Source organism: Bufo gargarizans, chromosome 2 (assembly GCF_014858855.1).
Source record: "Bufo gargarizans isolate SCDJY-AF-19 chromosome 2, ASM1485885v1, whole genome shotgun sequence".
Classification (NCBI taxonomy): Eukaryota; Metazoa; Chordata; class Amphibia; order Anura; family Bufonidae; genus Bufo; species Bufo gargarizans.
In genome coordinates, this window is record NC_058081.1 from 154,167,483 (window position 1) to 154,189,132 (window position 21,650).

General features: G+C 40.1%; 1 protein-coding gene across 1 annotated transcript in view; it reads left to right on the plus strand.

Annotated features, from left to right (window-relative positions):
• FAM227B (family with sequence similarity 227 member B) overlaps positions 1-21,650 on the plus strand; it is a 529,618-nt gene that overhangs the window by 461,003 nt on the left and 46,965 nt on the right. The window contains exons 13-15 of the mRNA XM_044279615.1: positions 9,840-9,917; positions 10,581-10,655; positions 20,966-21,026. Of these exons, the coding sequence (XP_044135550.1) occupies positions 9,840-9,917; positions 10,581-10,655; positions 20,966-21,026 (214 nt within the window). The remainder of the gene's footprint in view (positions 1-9,839; positions 9,918-10,580; positions 10,656-20,965; positions 21,027-21,650) is intronic.

Genomic DNA, 21,650 nt, shown 5'->3' on the forward strand with positions numbered 1-21,650 from the left:
GTTTCAGCTTGTGTGTCTTGTTCAGTGGTGGTCGTCTTTCAGCCTTTCTTACCTTGGCCATGTCTCTGAGTATTGCACACCTTGTGCTTTTGGGCACTCCAGTGATGTTGCAGCTCTGAAATATGGCCAAACTGGTGGCAAGTGGCATCTTGGCAGCTGCACGCTTGACTTTTCTCAGTTCATGGGCAGTTATTTTGCGCCTTGGTTTTTCCACACGCTTCTTGCGACCCTGTTGACTATTTTGAATGAAACGCTTGATTGTTTGATGATCACACTTCAGAAGCGTTGCAATTTTAAGAGTGCTGCATCCCTCTGCAAGATATCTCACTATTTTTGACTTTTCTGAGCCTGTCAAGTCCTTCTTTTGACCCATTTTGCCAAAGGAAAGGAAGTTGCCTAATAATTATGCACACCTGATATAGGGTGTTGATGTCAATAGACCACACCCCTTCTCATTACAGAGATGCACATCACCTAATATGCTTAATTGGTAGTAGGCTTTCGAGCCTATACAGCTTGGAGTAAGACAACATGCATAAAGAGGATGATGTGGTCAAAATACTAATTTGCCTAATAATTCTGCACGTAGTGTATGGTGTCGCACTGCAACATGCGACATGCTGCGACTGCGACGCAACAGTCGCAGAAAAATCCATCTCAAATGGATTTTCTGCGACTGTTGCGTCGCAGTCGCAACATATTGCATGTTGCAGTGCGACACCATAGACTGCCATTATAAAAATTGTCGCGCGACATTGGTGCAACAAAATGTTGCGCGACAAATGTCGTCGTGTAGACCTACCCTTAGGATAAATTCACACAACAGCAGACTTGTTGCAGAAATTTCTGTGACTCTCTTATACCTCTGAATGGGGCTTGCAGAAAACAATCTGCTTATTGTAGAAACAATCTCATTCAGATGCCTGTAAACAATTTTTAGTTACAGAAATGTCTGCCAATTGTGTATTCACCTTAAGAGAGAGCACACATTCCTTCTCTGTTAAATTCTCACTTCTGCTGTCGCCCATTGTATATACGGACAACCCAATAAGCAATCATTTCCCTTCCACTAGTTGAACCACCACTTCTCACAGAATGACAAGAGGAAGTAAAACATGACTAGGTCATAGTATCAATTACTGCTCAGGTCAAAGTCTCAGAAGCAGGAGGAATCACAAAAGAGGATTGTATAAGAGAAGGTTTAGGGCAAAGTGGTGAGACGGAGGTCATTAAAACCTTTCCCAATGGATATATACTTTGAGTGTTTTCATTTAAAAAAAACGCATTGAAAAGCAGTTGTCCCCTCTGAAAAGCAGCATATAGAAGTAGTTATAGTCATGAAGTATAGGGTCATCTATGGTATATGGCCAAAAGTATCTGCATACCACTAAAATGATTAAGTTCAGATGTTTCAGCCACACCTATGACACTCCAGCTACTGTGATACTACAACTCCCAGCATTCAACATGCTCAGCTGTTCTTCTAACTACCATAGAAGTGAATGGGGCATTATGGAAGATGTAGTTTCAGAAAAGCTGGAGTGCCAAAGATTGCTGAGCCCTGATATAGATCATAGATTGGGAAATTTCTGATCTGCTAGATCTGTCCCAGTCCACTGTAAAGTTTCTTTTATACAGACCAATAAGCCTGTGATCACAAGATGAATGAGTAATTGCATGTTCCTCCGGTGATTGTGTCTTTCAGCCCCAAAAAATAATTGTTCCTATGTAGCACATCATCGAAACAGCAATCTTTTGCCCAGAAACAATGATTTTCTATGGGGACCAGCGATCAATCCTTTCTCTTCATACAGCGGAGGCGATTGCTGCATGTATATGCAGCTGTCATCTCCTTTGATGATTTGTCAATTATCAGGAATGTCAGATTCGTTCTATCGGTCCATGTAAAAAGAACTTAAAGAGGACCTTTCATCGGTCCAAACATTGCAAGATAATTATCAGGCCACATAGAGCGACGCCCAAGGATCTCACTGCACTAACTATTATCCCCGGGCGCCGCTCCGTTCGCCCGCTGTGTCCTCCGGTATCTTCACTGAATTGGTTCGACTAGGCGGAGTCTGCCCTGTTTCTCCCTGGGCGTTCCTTCTCCCAGGCTTTTTCTCCCAGGCTGTGATCTCTGCACTGCGATTGGACAGCGCTACAGCCTGGGAGAAAAAAAACACCCAGGGTGAAACAGGGCAGACTCCGCCGAGTCAAAACAATTCAGTGAAGATACCGGAGGACACAGCGGGCGAACGGAGCGGCGCCCAGGGATAATAGTAAATGAAGTAAGATCCCTGGGCGCCGCTCTATGTAGCCTGATAATTATCTTGCAATGTTCGGACCGATGAAAGGTCCTTTTTAAGTGATATTATTGCAAAGTAGCAATTTCAGGAACTAGCAACAGCTTAGCAATACGATTCAGGGAGAGGAAACGTGTTCTCTGAAGTGATAAATCATGTTTTGCTATCTGGCAGTCTGATGGGCAAATCTGGGTTTGTGTCTACTATACAATTTTGTGGAGGAAGGATAACGATATTTAGCTTTATTACAGGGTTTAGGCTAGGCCCCTTATTTCAGGTGAAGGTTAAGCTTAATGATATGGCATACAAAGACCTATACAATTATATATTGTATATTGGGAATCCCTGCTTTAGAGGTTAGCACCCTGACCAAGTTTTCACCTCCCGTAGAAGAGGAGATAATCCCAACTAAGACTGGGCCTCCTCTTGCCCTGGGTCCCATAGCAGTCGGATGGTCTGCCGCTATGGTAGTTACGTCCCTGATTGTATGAATGTGCTCCATGCACAAAGCAAAGTCCATAAAGACATGGTTTTAGAATTTTGTAGGGACTCAAATGGCCTACACAGAGCCTTGATCCCAATCTCATTGAACACCTTTGGAATGAATTGAAATGCAGACTGCAAATCTGAACTGCTTATCAAACATTAGTGGCTGACTTTACATAACCCAAATCCCCACAAAAACAGTCCAAAATCTTGTTGAAAGCTTTCCTAGAATAGGACCTCCAAGAATCCATGTTATAAAGAACACCTAAATCACTATGTAAATTCTCTGTAGCAAAAGTGTCAGAGGAAATTAGTGACACAGAAGGGGGTTCAATAGTACTTTTTGAGAATTGCAGGATCTCCATATTACTTAAAGTGACACTATACTTTCAGTAAAGTTTTGATATGTCATAGGGATATATCAAAAGTTTAGATTAGTGGGGGTCCCAACCAATCTGTAAAATGAGGGGAGAGAAGCACTCTCTTCACTATAGGACAGGAAACGAGATGGACTTAAAGGGGTTTTCTGAGATTTTTATACTAATGACCTGTCCTCAGAATAGGTCATCAGTAGTGTTGAGCAAAGTATTCAAAAATTTGAAGAGACGCCTCTTCATAACTTTGACGGATCCTTTACTAGTTCTAAATTCAAGACTGTTTCCTTGCTGTCTTACATTTAGACCTTTTTCTATGCCTGCACCAGACATAGAAAATGGTAAACCCCTTCCCCGCCCACGCCGCACCCACTTTTTTATACTTGTGGGGAGAAGTCGCAGATATAGGCAGATTTCAGCATCATAAATGAGCCCCGAAGTGCAAACAATTTGAATGCATTTTAGTTTAAACTATTCATTACTAGTATATAAAAAAAATCACATCAAACCACAACGGGCACAGTGAGCAGATCTGAGACGCACTGTAGCTGTTCTGAAGCTCTTAAAGGGATAATCTGTTTATCTCATGGTTTCCCAAGTCTTTTTATTCATGGGTTATAATGTTCATTGTTCTGCATGTTATAATTTGGAACCAGTTAAAAAATGTTGTACCTAAAAAAGCTCAGAGTTTGTAATTTTCCCTGAGTTAATATTTTACCTTTTAATTGTCCTTCACACCACTATTACACAAAAAAAGATGGTAACAAATGTCTTCAGTTTAAACATTAAGTAAATGTGTTTCGGAACTTAGGGTTTCCTTAATTGCAGTTATCCTTTCTAACTGGTAATTGTTTCCAGCGAGTCTGCGTTACTCAGAAAGGATTATTTTAAGTAAAGATTAACTTTTGTGTTCCCTCTAGCAATTTCAAGGAAAGATCTAAAAATTTGTTATACAGCAAAGTGCTTCCACATGATAGCTTCAGGATTTATAGTGCAACTGTTTGACATTTGACTTCATTTAACAGATACTTATTTTGGGCAGTGAGCAGCACCCCATTTAACACTTTTAATTTTTTGCAGTTTCATTTAAACTAGAAGAATATACACCTGTGGTCCAATTAACATATTAATACTCCAGATTACTGCAGATTTTAAGGGTGCTATTACACGGGCAGCTTGAGATGACAGTACTGCACCTGTCCTCTTGCCACCAAAGCAAGTACAGGTGTGGTCTGGCAATGGGCTGCAACCAAGGTGCAGCCTCACACATGTACATTACAGTGCTGAGAAAACGTATTTTCCCCCTTCCTAATTTCTTATATTTTAGGTTTTTTTTGACAAGTGAATGTTTTAGATAATCAAACTACTTTTAAACTATTAAGGACACAGCCTAGTTTTGTACTTAAAGCGGTTGTGTCACTTCATTAAGTGGCATTTATCATCTAGAGAAAGTTAATACAAGGCACTTACTAATGTATTATTATTATCCATATTGCTTTCTTTTCTGGCTGGATTCATTTTTCCATCACATTTAGACTGCACATTTCCATGGTTACGGCTACCTGGAAATTCATCAGCGGTGGCCGTGCTTGCACACTACAGGAAAAAGTGTCACTGTCTCTGGTGGCCTGGACCATGAGAGCTCACATAGGCTGGTGCTTTTTTTTTTTATAATGTGCCCACTGCTGGATGGACTGCAGAGTGGTCATAACCATTGAAACAAGTAGTGTATAATGTGATGGAAAAATTAATGCAGCCAGCAAAGGAAGCAATATGGGTAATGACAGTACATTAGGAAATGGCTTGTATTAACTTTCTCTACATGATAAATGCTATTTGCTGAAGTAAGACAACCTCTTTAAGGCTTGATGATTTTTTTTTCCAGCCAAAGGTTCCCTTCACAGTTTTTTTGTGGCAGTTTTTTGGAGCCTGTAAAAAAAAAAAAGGCAAGCATTTTTTTGTTCACATATTTTTTTTATATATATACATAGTATACCTGGTATTTTTTCCCTATAGAGAAGCCTATCAGAAGATAACTGAAAAACCCCATAGCCATGCCATTCTGCAATTTATAAACAAAAACCAAAAACTACGATGGACCCAAAAACACACTACAAATGAAAAAAAACCACTCTACAAAAAACATAATTCTCATACATTTACAGCTGACATCTTTTTTTTTTTTACCAAGATGTTGCTAAAAAAAAATGCAAAAAAATCTCTAAAAAAATTCTCAAGCCTCTCCACATAATACTTTCCTATATCCTAAGCAACAGTAATAATTCTCATGCTGTAACCCACTTATTGTTATCCTATAGTCCATTATATATATCTCAGAATTGCTAAATACATAATTACAGTCTTACAACAAATTCAACTATGTAATTTCACTAGGGATTGATCATAGTGAAGTGCTTCTGAAGCATGGTTACACAATAAGGGTTTGTTCACACGAGGTTGCCCCTCTGTGCCCGTGCTGTGGACTGCAAATTGCGGTCCGCAATGCATGGGCACCGACCGTGTGCCAGCTGCATGCGGATTGCAGACTCATTCACAAGTTCTATCTTTTTGTGGTGCGGAGGCACGGAATGGAACCCCAGAAAGCACTCTGTAGTACTTCCATGGGGTTCCGTTCCGTGCTTCCATTCCATTCCGTACCGCATCTCCAGATTTGAGGACCCATTCAATGGCCGTGTGAATGAGCCCTAAGTTTATCACATGACATTGCAGTGGTCCCTCAAGTTGCAATATAAATTGTTTCCAGGGCGACCATTGTATGTGGAAACCATTGTAACTTGAGTCCTAAACTCTATGGAAAACTAGTAATTGGTTCCAAAAACCCAAAATGTCATCCCAGGATAAGAGAAAATGAGAAAGATTAAAAAAATTACTTACATATAGCAGTCAGTAATAGATGCTGGAAGCTGTAAATCACTTTCTTTGATGAGGACACAAGCTTCTTTAGGGTCCTGTACAGTGCACAAGAAAAATGAAATGGATCCACTGTCACCTGACACCCAAGGTAGTGACTCATCTTGGCACAGACATATGGCAGTACAGGACATGTAGTACCACACTGTACTGACTAGACGGTCAGTGCAGGTGTTTTACCAGAGAAATGGCTGAATGTTGATTGGTTGGATCTGAGTCTAATTCATCGTATGTTGGGTCTAGTTTCAAGTTATGATGGCCAAGGAAAGACCATTGTATGCTGAAAATATTGTGTCCTTAGGCCATTGTATTTTGAGGGACCACTGTATATACTTAAACCACTGGAATGTGCCCACCCTTTTCTTGCCATGTCTTCAATGAAAATAAACTGACTTAGTGGCACAAGTGGCACTGTAGCAGAGTTAACAGGTGATGTTGTGTACAGAAAACAAGTACTTAGTGAAGATGTGTATGGAGTGTGGAGGGAATAGAAATGAAATTAAAGGGAATCAGTCAGCAGTTATGACATTGCTAAACTGTTGACAGCACCAGCTAGGTGCTGTGGAGAGCAGTACAAACATATGTTATGGAATTATTATTAACAGGAGTAGTGTGAATGTGAATCTTTATTCGGCCAGATTGTGCTTCTGCAATTGAGGTGGATCTTCACTGTGAAGTGCCCTCTGCAGTGAGCTGCTTCATAAGCCCTTACCTTCTGCTTTGGGTGATAGCTGTAGTGGTCTCCTGGTTGGATGCTGTCACTCAGAACAGAGGAATAGGGCTGTGAAGCGGCTCAATGGAGAGAGCAGAGTGCACTTTACATCAAAGTTCTACTTCCAGTGCACTTACGGAGCAGAATCTGGCAGAATAAAAGTTCATATTCTCACTACTCCTGATAATAAAAGCTCCATAAAAGGTATGTTTATACTGTTCTCCCCAACCTTACCTAGTGCTGACAACAGATTAACAAAGATTGGAAAGGTGGCAACATGTCTGGATAATGGCATCACCCATACACAGAATAGCTGATACATATCTGATCATTGGGATCCACACCAATGACTAGACCAGGGGTCCCAGGCCTTATTTCCTCTTCACTGCATGACTACAGTGAGGAGGAATTTGAATGGAGCAGGGATCTAGCATGTGCTCTGCTACTCTTTGTTACTCAGTGTCTGTTGGGCTGTGAGCAAACGATAAGTGCTGTACTTGGCTGCCTCTGTAAGCCCGAAAGACTTGTAATGGAGTGACAAGGTTCAAACTGGATCACTGCTCCATTCAGATTCCTCCTCATGCAGTGCGTAGGAAAGAGGGCCTAGGACCCCCGTTTTAGTGATCAAGGGGATGTCAATGGGCTTCCAGCATTCAGACATTTATACTGTGCACAGGTGATACATGTTTATTGTGGAACAACCGCTTTAAGAGGCAGGAAGTTACCAGTTCATTGCACCATATGGTTAGCATAGTAACCTTATACCAAAATTTTCTGCATTTAGAAATATGCTGTACTTCTTAACAGTGAAGTGGTATAAAATTAAATCAAGTTATATCAATTTATTCATTTAACAGCTAGAAAATGTTCTATAATGAGATCAACCTGTGCTGGCATAATTTTTTTCCTTTCAAGAGTTCATTCATCAGTTATAGTATAGTTATGCTTGCTGTGATGGATGTCAATTTGTCTGCAACCATGCAAATTGTGTTATGAGCATGACTGGTTGCCAGCACTTGCCAACATACATTATATTCTCCTGTGCTTTTTACCAAAGGGATTTTGTTGTAAATTGAAAAGAAAATTGAGAGAATAAAATTAAATAATGTTGTAGACCTTGAATGTGGACCTTTTTGCTTATCTGCTGTTTATTTATTTCATTAGGCTTTTGGTAGTATTGCTGTATAACATACACTATTGCCATCTGTTTGGAATACTGCCCTTGCTGTTCACTGTAATGTACTATACATTATTTCATTATTAGTGAATGCTGTTGTCCAGTTAATGGTCTTTCTTAATTTAAGGAGTAAGGGTACTTTCACACTAGCGTTTTTCTTTTCCGGCGCTGAGTTCCGTCCTAGGGGCTCAAATCCGGAAAAGAACTGATCACTTTTATACTAATACATTCTGAATGGAGAGTCCGTCCCTCAGGATGCATCAGGATGTCTTCTGTTCAGTCTTTTTGACTGATCAGGCTTTTCAGAAAACCGTAGCATGCAGTATTTTTACCTCCGGCCAAAAATCCTGAACACTTTGAACGCCGGATCTGGCCTTTTTCCCATTGACTTGCATTAACGCCGGATCCGGCGCCATGTGTTCAGTCAAACCGGATCCGGCCTTTGCATGTTAAACCCGAAAAATGTGAAAAAAAAGTTAAAGTCCATAAATGGCGGATCCGTTTTTGCCAATGCATTTTTCCATTGTGATCAAAATCTTGATCAGGATTCCAATGTAATCAGTTTTCACAAGTTTTTCCGGATCCGGCGGGCAGTTCCGGTGTCGGAATTGAACGCCGGATTCAAACAACGCTAGTGTGAAAGTAGCCTAATTGAAGCACCAATATTGTAAGAAAACATCCCATATACAGTATGATATTGTGTTTTATATAATTAGATTTGATACATTGAGTCACTTCAATAGAATCTTACAGTAGTGCGAAGCACTTTACAATATAAAAGAAACAACATCCTTTTACAGTTCTCTTTAACCTCCTAAATAGTCACAATAAAATTGGAAAATCCCTCCCGAAAATGTCATTTTTTTAAATGTAGATTTTTTTTTATATATGTCTGAAGTAAATATTGTTGGCCCACAACTCTGGGGATACAATTGCATTTTAACCCCTTAGTTACATGACTAATTTTAGCCTTAAGGACAAGCAATATTTCCCCCCTCTGTGTTCCAGCTGTCATAACTTTTTAATTTTTTCTTGACTTTGCTGGATAAGTTGAAGTTTTATTAGGAACCATTTTGGGGTACATTTAGTGTATTAAATAATCTGTGTTATTTTAATTTTATTCACATAATAACTTTATTCTGTGGGTCAGTACAATGATGATAATGCCAAATATAATTTTTTTTACTGCCTTCTTCAGACTGAAGAAGGGAGGGCTGCTTTAGCTGCTTATATCTCTTATTTGGTAGCAGCCATAGATTTAGGCCTAGTATTGTTTGAAAGCTGGCACTCCAGCTTTCATACTAGAATCATGTCCAGAATCACAGGATTATCTCCACTACATCAGAAGATATAGCTTTTAGAAATTGGGTTTGCAGTAAATGCAGCTGAAAGTAAAAGTAAAAGCAGGTTTTCACAGCTTACACTTCCAACTTGATTTCTAACAGCTGTATCTCCTAATGTAATCATGTCGTGAATTAAAGCATGGAATGCCAGTTTTCAAACAAGACCAGGCCCATATCTCTAGCTGCTACCAATCCAGCTAAAGCAGCCCTCCACTGAACTGTTAAGGGCTTTTCTGAAAATCAGAGCACAACTTGGGCAAAATTGTTAGGTGATTAAAGGGGTTTTCTGGTGGAAACAGGTAACATTGCTCCAATCTGCTAATAGTGCTGTTAAAAAAAAAATAACAATACTCACCCCTGCCAATCTTGTACCTATGCTGCCCAGTCTCCTGCCATTCTCTGCTTATACAAGGAATTTAGGTCCGGAATTTAGGTCCATAATCTAAGGTCACAAAATTAAAGAAGTTAAAAAAAACAGCCATTGATTTTATTTCTTTAACATAATTATATTACGCCTGTTGGTACAACCTATCAAGACATCATTAAAGAAACTCAGAAGCTTAGAAAGAGTTTACAACAGGAATATGAAATGTAAGTACCTTTCTCTTTATTAGAGACTAGGATGTCTTTATTTTACATTGTCCTATATTTCCTCTGTATGATAAGAGTTCTATATTTACAAAAATGTGCACTGTGACATCTAATAATAGTAGGGTTTAGTTTAACATCTTTTTCTATTATGTATTTTTATATATTTATGTGTGTATATGTATATATATATATATATATATATATATAAACTTAAAGAAGGATGTATATATTTGTGTGTATGTATGTATGTTCCGTGATCACTCAAAAACACAACCATCGATTTCAGCGAAACTTGGTATACACATTCCTTGCTACCTGGAAAGAAATATTGTGGGGGTCATACGCCCCCACACAGCAGCTGCATGGAGTTTGTATGCTCCGATTGTTCTTTCTACACACATATTGCTCTGTAACTCAAAAACTCATCAATCAATTTCTACTAAACTTGGTACACATATCACTTACTATCTGGGAAAGAATACTGTGGAGGTAACATGCCGGTACACAAGGAGTTCACTGTTAAAGGGGCGGGGTGCTGTAGAGGTCACGGTTATGGGGGATAATGTCAATATCTTTTAACGACATACACACAAACATTAAATGAAATATACCGGGTCCTTCTGCTAGTTATTTAATAAATGAACGATTGTGTTCTATTCTTAGGTTAGAAACAAAAACCCAAAAGGAACTGGCAGAAATTCAGCAACAAACTGTGATAGTGAAGGACAAAATTGAGAAGTAAGTCATGATGTGCCGTTATGTTGAAGTCCTGAAATACAGCCACTGCTAAACATTAATTCATTGGTTATTTAAGGTACAGTAGAGAAAGACAAATAATGGAATGTACTGAGTGAATATACCTACATATGAGATATTTCATGCCTACAGTACACAAATTTTGCAGTATTGGATTATAAAGTAACTTGGTATTTTATAATTGATAATGATTTTTATTAAAATTCAAGATTCAACCAGATTATAATCCTGCTCCTTTTACCTTTCTAATCATATTAAAGGAGTATTACTATCTCAATCATTAATGATTGAGATCAGAATACCTGTTGGGTATGGGTAAGTAGTGGCCAATCAGTGCATACATTTCAGTTATACTGGTGTTTTACTAGTAATATCCATGCTGATTGGCTGGATCTTACAGTCAATCACATGTGCCACAGATCTAGACTGTCTGTGGCATTATATGCTGAATGTGATTTCAAGTTAGTTTGACACAAGAAAGGCCATTGTAACTTGAATGATCACTGTATTCATCATTGTAACTTGAATGATCAAAATGAAAATGATACAATGAAAGGTAGGTTAAAAGATGCTCAGAAGGCATTCAGATTAAAGCTAGAAAATAAAATGTCATAACTCCAGAGAGGTGTGCTCTGGAATAAAAATACTGACTGGGTTTAAGGCGAGGTTGGAGCATGAAGGAGGAGGACAGGGCTAAGGATATAAATGAGTTTTTAAACAGGTTCAGCCATATATGTGCAGCTCCAACAGGGAGAGAGGATGGTGCTAGATCAGCAACCTTGACATTGGCTGATGGACTAGCTGATTTCAGAGTCTCTCAAAATGATGTGGGGGAACAATTTAGGAAACTGAAGAGAGGCAAAGCAGCAGGGCCAAACGGACTCAGTCCACGTGTCCTTAAAGTGTGCGCAAACCAGCTGTGTTTAGTCTTTCAGTGCTTGTTCAACTGGAACCTACAGGGGGTACCGGTGTTATGGAAGACTTCCTGCTTGGTGCCGGTACCCAAGACTACTTTCCTAACGTCCCTAAGTGACTGTCGTTCTGTGGCCTTAACATTGCTTGCTATGAAGTCCTTGGAAAGATTAGTGCTTGCTAACTTGAGTCCAAGGGTGAGGCCTTTTGCTGATCCCCTACAGTTCGCTTATCAGCATAAAGTGGGGGTGGACGATGCTGTTGACTGCTATGAAGGTTGATGAGAGGATGATAATTTGGATAGTAACTACTTCTCAGACAGGCCGCAGTTTTTACGGATGGGGGCAGCAGTATCTAGCAGTTTATTGAGCAGTGTAGGTGCCTCTCAGGGAACTGTGCTGTCACCCTTTCTTTTCACATTGTAGTATACTGTAGTTTTTCGGCATAAATCAATTTTTTTTCCACCTGCAAACATTCTCTGATGACTCTGTGGTAGTCGAATGTATTAGGAAGTTGGTGTTGGATTTTTTGGAGTTGTGCCAGGCTAACTGTCTACAACTAAACATAAAGAAAACTAAGGAGTTGGTGGTGAGTTATAGCAGGAGAAAGATCAAATATTTACCTGTCACTATTGAGGGTCAGGAAGTAGAGCAGGTCGACAGTTACAAATATTTGGGGGTCCACATGAACAGCAAACTAGACTGGAGGGGCAATACGGGGAGGGTTTACAAAGAGGGGGTGAGCAGACTGTGCTTCCTACTGAAACTAAGGTTGTTTAATGTGTGCAGTAAAATGTTAGAAATGTTCTACCAGTCTGTTGTGGCAAGTGCCATCTTTTTCGCAATCATCTACTGCGGAAGTAGTGTGCGGGTGGCTGACGCTAATAAGCTTAACAAGCTTAATAGGAAGGCAAGCTCGGTTGTTGGTTGCCATCTAGAAACGTTTGACGAGGTAATTGAGGAAAGAATTCGGAAGAAGTGTATGGCGATTATGAACAATAATGCACACCCATTATATGAACTGTTTATGAGGCAGAGGAGCAGCTTCAGTAACCATCCAATCCTACTAATGTGTAAAAAAGAAAGATACTGAAAATCATTTGTGCCGACTGCTATGGGAATGTATAACAACTACCTAAGGCCTCTTTCACACGAGTGTGGCGGATTGACTCCGGATGCGTTCAGTAAAACTCGCACCATTTTGTGAGCAAGTTCAGTCAGTTTTGTCTGCGATTGGGTTCAGTTGTTCAGTTTTGTCCGCGCGGGTGCAATGCGTTATGATGCGTTTTACAAACAACATCTCCTTTTTTTTTTTTTTTAAACATTAGATGTTTATTGTATTTTGTAATAATTTTTGAAAAGTAACAGGGTAGTTACAGATAGTACAAATATACATAGTTCAGAGTTATTCATGTAAATATCGTAATAAGGACATAACAATGTAACAGATCTCGAGATTATCAATGTTAAGTGTATAGCCATAAATTATACATCAATGTTTGTCAGAGTGTGGTAACGGAAACAATGATAGCCATAGACTCCAGTGTCTCATGAAGGAGGACATATTGTTTTCACGGTAAGCAATGAGCCTTTCATAAATACAGTGTGTAGAAATCATATCAGTGACATTTTCTATGGATGGGATTATGGTGGACTTCCAATTTCTAGCTAGTAAAAGTTTGGCAGACAATAATATATGGCATATCGTCTTCCGGTAAGGATATGGGAACTTATCTATCCCTAGGGAGAGTAAAGTTAATTCTGGTGTTAACTTGACTGTTAATGTTGTCACTGAAAAGAGGAGGTTTTCTATGTTCAACCAGAAGGAGTTAAGGGCAGAACAGCTCCAGAATATATGGAGAAGATTGCCAGGGACTTTACCACACCTCCAACATTTGCTGGATGTGTTCGGAAAGAACTGATTTAATCTGGCTGGGGTAAAATACCATCTAGTCAACAATTTATGATATCCCTCCAGAAGATTTGAGCAAGCAGTAGACTTAAGAGAATGCTTTATCGCTATCTGCCAAGCTGAGTTCGAAAAGGTCTGTCGGAGATCTCGTTCCCAATTAAGCATGTGAGTTTTTTTGGTAAAAGATAAATCTCCCAAAATACTTCTATATACCTGTCTAGTAGATATTTTCAGATCTCCCTCTGGCAGATAAAGAAATGTATATAGAGATAAAGGGATGGAAACCTTTCTTGAAGGTAAGTTTTTCAATGTCTGGGAGATACGGAGGTAATCAAATAGTTTATTTCCAGGGATATCATAAATGGTTTGCAGGGAGGGAAAGGATCTCATCTCTCTGTCATCGTAAAAATCTTCAAGGAAACACATCCCTTTATTTTTCCACACTGTCGTGGACAGGTCTGGCAACATATATTCTAAAACTTCTAAAGGTATGGGAATCTCTTTTCTGGCCTCTAAATGTTGTGTTTTCTGAAGAACTGATAACCAAATTTGGGTTGAGGCTTTCAGAGGAAGGGTTATAAGTAAAAGGCGTTTTGGGTCAATAGCATGAGTTAAGAGAAGAGATTCAAGAGACTTGCCCGAATTAAGGTCTCTTTCTATACCAGACCATCCCAGGCCATGTTCCCTTCTAAACCAGTGCCTTAACTGTTTAAAAAGAATTGTTTCATAATATACTTGGAGATTTGGTACTCCCAGGCCCCCGTTTTCTTTATGCGAGTATAGGATAGATGCAGCTACTCTATGACTACCCTTCCCCCAAATATATGAGAGCATTTGCCTTCTAAATTTCTGTAGCAATGTGCCTGGGACAGGAAGCGCTAAAGTGCGGAAATAATATAAAAGTTTCGGAAGCACCATCATTTTATAGATCATTATACGACCTAACCATGATAGCTCTATTTTTGAATAGTTGTCTTCTGATTGGAGGGACTTTAGCAGGACATCATAGTTACATGATAGAAGCTTTGAGAGTGGGAAACATAACTGAACTCCTAGATAAGTCACAGAGGATGTAGCCCATTGGAATGGAAATTCTGCTCTAAGCACCTCTTTTAATGATGGTGGTATCTTAATAGCTAAAATCTGAGACTTGTTTTCATTTATTTTATAATAAGAGACTTCTCCAAACGATCGGATAATGCTCATAGCTGCTCTCAGGGACGTTAGAGGATCTGAGAGCGTCAAAATCACGTCATCCGCAAAGAGACCTATTTTATGTTGTCTATTACCAGTCGAGATTCCTCTAACATCCTCTGACATTCTAATCATTTCACCAAAAGGTTCCATCACTAGCAGAAACAGGAAGGGTGAGAGCGGACACCCCTGCCGTGTCCCATTAGTGATTTGGAATGGCTTGGACAGGGTCCCATTCACTAAGACTCGAGCTGAGGGCTGAGAATATAGAGCTTGAATAGCACTTAGGATAGGGCCTTTAAATCCAAATTTACCTAATACTGTAAATGTAAAGTCCCAATGAATTCTGTCAAACGCCTTCTCCGCATCCAGGGTAAGAAGCAGAGAAGCCGTTCGAAGATCCGCTGCCCTCTGCATTATCCCTAAAATTCGTCTAGTGCCATCAGAAGCTTGTCTTCCTTTCGTAAATCCTACCTGATCACTATGGATTATCAGTGGAAGGACCTGTAGGAGCCTGTGAGAAATGATTTTGGCATATAATTTGACATCGCTATTAAGTAGTGATATAGGACGGAAATTCGCCGGGGAATCTGCTGGTTTACCTGGTTTTGGAATGGTGACTATTGTAGCTTGAAGCATATCTGCTGGAAATTGTTGACCGTTCAGGACAGCATTAAACATGTCTACTAAATGAGGGAGCAGTATTGGTGCATGGATTTGATAATACTCATTTGAGAACCCATCAGGTCCTGGAGCTTTATTTGGTTTGAGAGATTTTATGGAGGCCTGAATTTCTGTTTGAGAGATGGGAGAGTTAAGGTTAGTAAGTTGATCCTCATTTAAGGAGGGAAGATGGATAGCATCTAAAAAGGAAGATATTTTTTCAGCCGTGGGTTGAGGCGTCAAGGGGTCTAAGTTTAAATTATACAGCTTGGTATAATACGTGCTAAAAGCATCAGCTATGTCTTTAGGGTGATAAAGTTTAGTGGTACCATCCGCATCCAGAATGTATGGTATATTAGACTTCTGAATCAAAGGTTTTACCTTTCTCGCCATTAGTTTGCTAGGTTTATTATAGGAACGATAGTATGACGTACGTAAGGAGGTAATTTGACGGTCATAATCTATTTGTAGAATGGAATGAAGTTCATGTCGGAGAGACATCAACGCTCTATGTAAATCTAATGAGGGGTTAACCTGTAGCATCCCTTCTGTCTTAGTGATCTCTGCCAATACTGAATATAGTCTGGCTTCTTTGCATTTTTTAAAGTATGAGCTATGCTTTAGTAGAATCCCTCTTATAGTAGCCTTATGGGCCTGCCATAGAAGGAAAGGGCTTATATTTTCTGTCTTGTTGTTTTCAAAGTACTCCATTAGACTAGACTCCGTTTGACCTTTATAATTAGGATGTTTGAGCAAGTATACATTATTTTTCCAAGATCTTTGAAGAGGGGAAGTATTAGATATGGAAACCGAGCAGAGTATTGGGGCGTGGTCAGACCAGGAGGATGTTCCTATTTTAGCTAAGCATACTCTGGTAAGTAGGGATCTGTCTACGACAGCTAAATCAATACGAGAGAAAGATCTATGTCGTGGGGAATAATATGTGTATTCTCGTGATGAAGCGTTTAGGCAGCGAAAGGTATCATATAAGCCAGAATTCCCTAGCCACTTTCTAATGGTAGGAGAAGAAATCTTGCCTTTTCCTGTGGAATCAATTCCTCTATCAGGTATAATATTAAAATCACCACAAATAAATAAATGGCCTTTTTGAACCCTTCTTACCTTTTTAACTATTTTGTTCAGAAACCTTATCTGGGACTTATTTGGAGCATATATAGTAGCTAAAGTCAAAGCAGTTGTTCCAATCATGCCTATTAGAATGATATATCTGCCATTCTCATCTAAAATTACTTTGTCAATCTGAATGCTCAGAGAATCTTTCACCAGGATAGCCACCCCAGCTTTCTTTTTGTCTGCATTAGCTAGAAATATCTTAGAAAAGCCTTTTTGTGAGAATGCTGGAAGTTTAAGTTTGGCAAAATGAGTCTCCTGAACGCATATTATGTCAGCCTGGTTGCGGCGGATTTCCCTCCACAATGATGCTCTTTTATAAGGGGAGTTTAGACCTTTAGCATTAATAGACATAATTTTAACCGCCATCCCAAATCTGTCTCAAAAATGCTCTAAACATTGGAAAGGCCCATACTATTGAGACTCGACAATGATAATACTGCATATCTGAAGATCTGAGGAAATAAAGAGGGTAAAACAGAACCGTGTGAAACAAACACATAATGAAGAACAATACTTCCTGACAGGGATCCAGATGTTGTGGATCCTAAAACCTTACGGGGAACGGTAAGTTCACTGAGGAGCTTCCCCTTGTAATTCAAATAAGGGTCCGTAGGACTGTCCTGAATTTGTCAAAACATGAGATAATCAGTCACCCACTGTAGTCCAATCCGGATGTAGACGTGAGGGGTTTTTCATAGTACGGCGGTCCTCATCATAGGAAACCGGGATGTCCCATTCCTTCAGGAGAGCTACCCCTTCTTCCACTTTTCTGATAACATGGACTTTACCATCTTTGTTAATCATAAGCTTCAGTGGGAAACCCCATCTGTACACAATTTTCTTCTCCCTAAGAGCATTGGTAACAGGAGAAAGCTTTTTCCTGGCTTGAAGCGCAGTATAAGTAAGGTCAGAATAAATCTGAATCTTTTGGTATGGGTGAGGTAGGCCCTTGGTTTTCCTAACCGCAGAGATCAAGTCCTCCTTAATATGATAAAAATGGATTCTAGCAATCACATCTTTTGGGAGAGCTTCAGCCACATGCTTCGGTTTGGGGAGACGATGTGCACGATCAATGAGAAAGAACTGAGGATCAGCATCTGGTAGGGCAGCTTGTAGAAGATCCTGCAAATATTTATAGAGGTCTGAAGGGGGCACCGACTCTGGAATGCCTCTGAATTTCAGGTTATTGCGTCTATTTCTATCTTCTAGGTCAGCCATTTTGTTTTTTAAGAAAATCACCTCTTCTTCCAGAGAATAGTGCGCATCAATTAATTCGTTGTGGGAGCTGGTGAGTTCGCTCATCTTGTTTTCTATATGATCTACCCTCTTGCCCACGTCATCTATTGATGAGGTGATGGATGATGCAACTTGGTGGAGCTGAGAAGTCAGAGAGCGATGCAGTGCCGTCATCATGGCTTTTAAAATATTCCCTGACGCTGCTTCATCTGAGGCAGGAAAATCCTGCATTGGATCATCTACTGAGACTAAGTCAGCAGCGATAGGTGTGTGTGGGTGCATTCGGTATAGGGGGTCGCCTGGAGAGTTATGTAGTGAGACACTCACCGCTGGTTCAGGCGCCATATTGATTCCTCCGTCAGCTCCCGTTGCACCTCGCTGGCTCCTTTCGCTGCCACAATGAATCATGCGGGCTCTTTCACCACTGTCTCCATCAGACGAGGAGGTAAGTTTCGGTGAATATCGTGAGGGTGAGAAAGCCTCCGTCGCTGGGGTTAGAGTCTGCTTCTCAGCTTGCCGCCTCTGGGGAGATGATCGTGCCGGGAGCGCGCCATTATCGAGGTCCTGCGCCGGATAAAAATCTGTCAAACGGCGGATCCCCATGCGGTTAGACTTCTTGCGAGTCATCATGTCGCTCAGAGCCGGAATCGGATCTAACTCTTGAATGAAAGTCCCTCAGGACACGCTTTTTAGTCGCTTTATGAGGAAAGTTTAGCGGAGCTCCTTCACAGTGCGTTCATCCACCTCGCTCAGCAGGCCACGCCCCCTACAAACAACATCTCCTAGCAACAATCATTGAAAAACGCATTGCATCCGCACTTGCTTGCGGATGCAATGCATTTTTCACTGAAGCCCCATTCACTTCTATGGGGCTACGTGAAAAACACTAAATATAGAACATGCTGCATTTTCACGCAATTCAGAACTTATGCGTGAAAAAAAACATGTACACAGACCTATTGAAATTAATAGAGCAGGATTCAGTGCGGGTGCTATGCGTTCACATCATTCATTGCACCTGCGCCGAAAACTCATGTGAAAGGGGCCTAAGTGTGAAATCCTCCAAGTGACTGTGTTTTATTATTGTTTTACCAATGGTGTATTGTACTGGCCTGTCATGAATAATAATGTATGGAATTATACAGTCAATTGTGTACTGTGATCCATGTCTATGTTGTATTGCTGTGATACTGAAATTTCCCTCGGGATCAATAAAGTGTATCGTATCGTATACTGCTGTCTCCTTACAGGACTGAAGGGCCATTAGACTTTTTTTTACACACCAGAGCCTGTGTATGGCTGAAGCCACTCCACCCTGTGTAGCAGGAGTGGATCCAGGAATAAAACTGTAGAGTTTGCTGCCATGACATCTTTGGCCCTTAGCTTCTGCAGCCATAACTAGTAATGAGCGGCAGGGGCAATATTCAAATTCATGATATTTTGCGAATATTTGGGGGAATATTCGTCATAAATTCGAGAATTCGCCATTATTTTCTTGATTGCAATGTAATATGCGCATATTGCGTGCGCAATACAGGCATGGGTCACTTTTGCTCCATTTTTCAAGCTGCTAGAAGTTTCCTGAGACTGGAGAAATTGGTTGGCATGGCAGAACATTACAACAGCTTTATATGTAGATAGAGTGCTCCAATATATTCGCGATTGCGCAAATTGGCACTAATGATGCACATACTTTGGCACAGTACGTGCAACTTCACATTTTAGCAGGTCTGACTACATATTACTGATTGGTGCACTAAGTATTGTTGTGACATCACAGCACTATGTCTGTAGCATGTACGTATGGACAGCAGAACCTATCCGCTACACTATATCAGGATATAACCTACACTGAGTATCTCCCACTAACTATCTGTAATATATATATAAGCTATGATCTAACTATCTAATGTAATGACACAGCAAAGCACAGAGCACAGCAATGGCACTGCTCTATCTCTCAGAACTGAAAAAAACGGCAGAAAATGGCTGCTGGGAAGTTTCTTATATAGTAAGGGGTCGGCAACTTTCCTATTGGTTGCTAGGGATGTTGCTAAGCTCAGACAAAGACATTGCAGCCTTCTCATTGGCCCACAAGCAAGAAGCAGGGAGGGATCATGGGTTTAGATGAAAAGAAATCTAGAATATTTACGAATATATAGCACTATATTCAAAATCTTTGCGAATTCTTGAAGTCTCAATATTCGCGATTAAATTTTGCAATTCGAATATTCGCGCCAAACACTATCCATCACCAGCCTCTGTAGCAACACAAATGTATTATGATCCCAGATTAGAACCGTAAAATAATTCAGTCACCTATTTAAATTCAGACCCCAGACCAAACACATAAATTAATGGTAACCTCTGAATTTAGACCTTACACCAGATGCCTAAGTAAATTCATACCCCAGACCAGACCCATAAATTATGAGGGTTGTCTCACTTTAGCAAAAGGCATTTATAATGTAGAGAAAGTGAATACAAGGCACTTATTAATGTTGTGTGATTGTCCATAATACCTCCTTTGCTGGCTTGATTCATTTTTCCATCACACTATACACTGTTCATTTCCAGGGTTACGACTAACCTGCAATCCAGCAGCGGTGGTTGTGCTTGCACACTATAGGAAAAGACGGAGGCCTCTCTGGTGGCTGGGACTACAGGAATACGCATAATCTAGCAAGTATGACCATTGCTGCTGGAATGCAGGATAGCAGGGTGGTCATACCCATGGAAACAGTGTATTATGTGATGGAAAAATGTATCTAGCCAGCAAAGAAATCAATATGGATAATAACAATAAATTAGTAAGTGGCTTATGTTAATTTTTATCTACATCAGGGATGCCCAACCTGCTGCCCTCCAGCTGTTTCAAAACTAAAACTCCCAGCATGCCCGGACAGTCTACAGCTATCAGCCTACAGTAGAGTATGATGGGAGTTTTACAACAGCTGGAGGGCCGCAGGTTGAGCATCCCTGCTCTACATGATAAATGCCATTTGCTGAAGTGAGACAACCCCTTTAATGCAGACCCTAGACCCCTCTATATTTTACCCCCCCCCCCCCCCACACACACACACACACACACACTGTATAGCTGTAGATGATATTAATCTAGAGAATAATCATGTAATCTTAGGTTTTTCATTTCTGTATAAAACAATGTGTTGGTATTTATTTCTCTTGCTAATGATTATGAGTTATTGATATGTTAGTGTTCTGCTATATATTCTTTATAGAATGAAACAAGAAGTTTCAAGTAGTGTAAAGCTGAACAGCACACTTCTTCTGGAGAAACTGGTAAGGAAAACATTTTTCTGTTATATGAACAGTACCATGCTTTCTGGCTATAGCCGTATACCATAATATGTAAAATTTTTAAATACTTGAAGGTCTGTCATGAAAAGTCATATGAGCAAGCAAACTGTACATGACAGCAGTGCAATCAAAAGTAACTACTTGAATGGGTCCGCAATCCAGAAGGTGCAGTGCGGAAAGGAGGCACGGATGCACTACGGAGTGCTTCAGTGGGGTTCCGCTCCATGAAACCGCACCGCAAAAAATAGAACTTGTTCTATTTTTTTGCGGTACAGACTGATCACAGACCCATTCAAGTTAAATGGACTGGATCCATTGCAGCAGCCGCATGGTCCCCAATGCACTGAACAGCTGAGCAACGGCCGTGTTCATGAGGCCTAATAAAGGATTTCTAGCTTATTCTAGTGGCCAGTGTCACATAGTAAAGAAGTCTGAATGAGCCACATACAATAAAGTCAATGAGAACCATTTATCAAAATTGTATTTAAAAAATGTATTTGTTGCCCAGAGCTCATCTTACATTTAGGGAGTGTAAAAGCTGGGATGGGAATTTTTTTTTTTTAAAATCTGCTAAATATGAATTATAAAAGTGCTAAATATTGATGA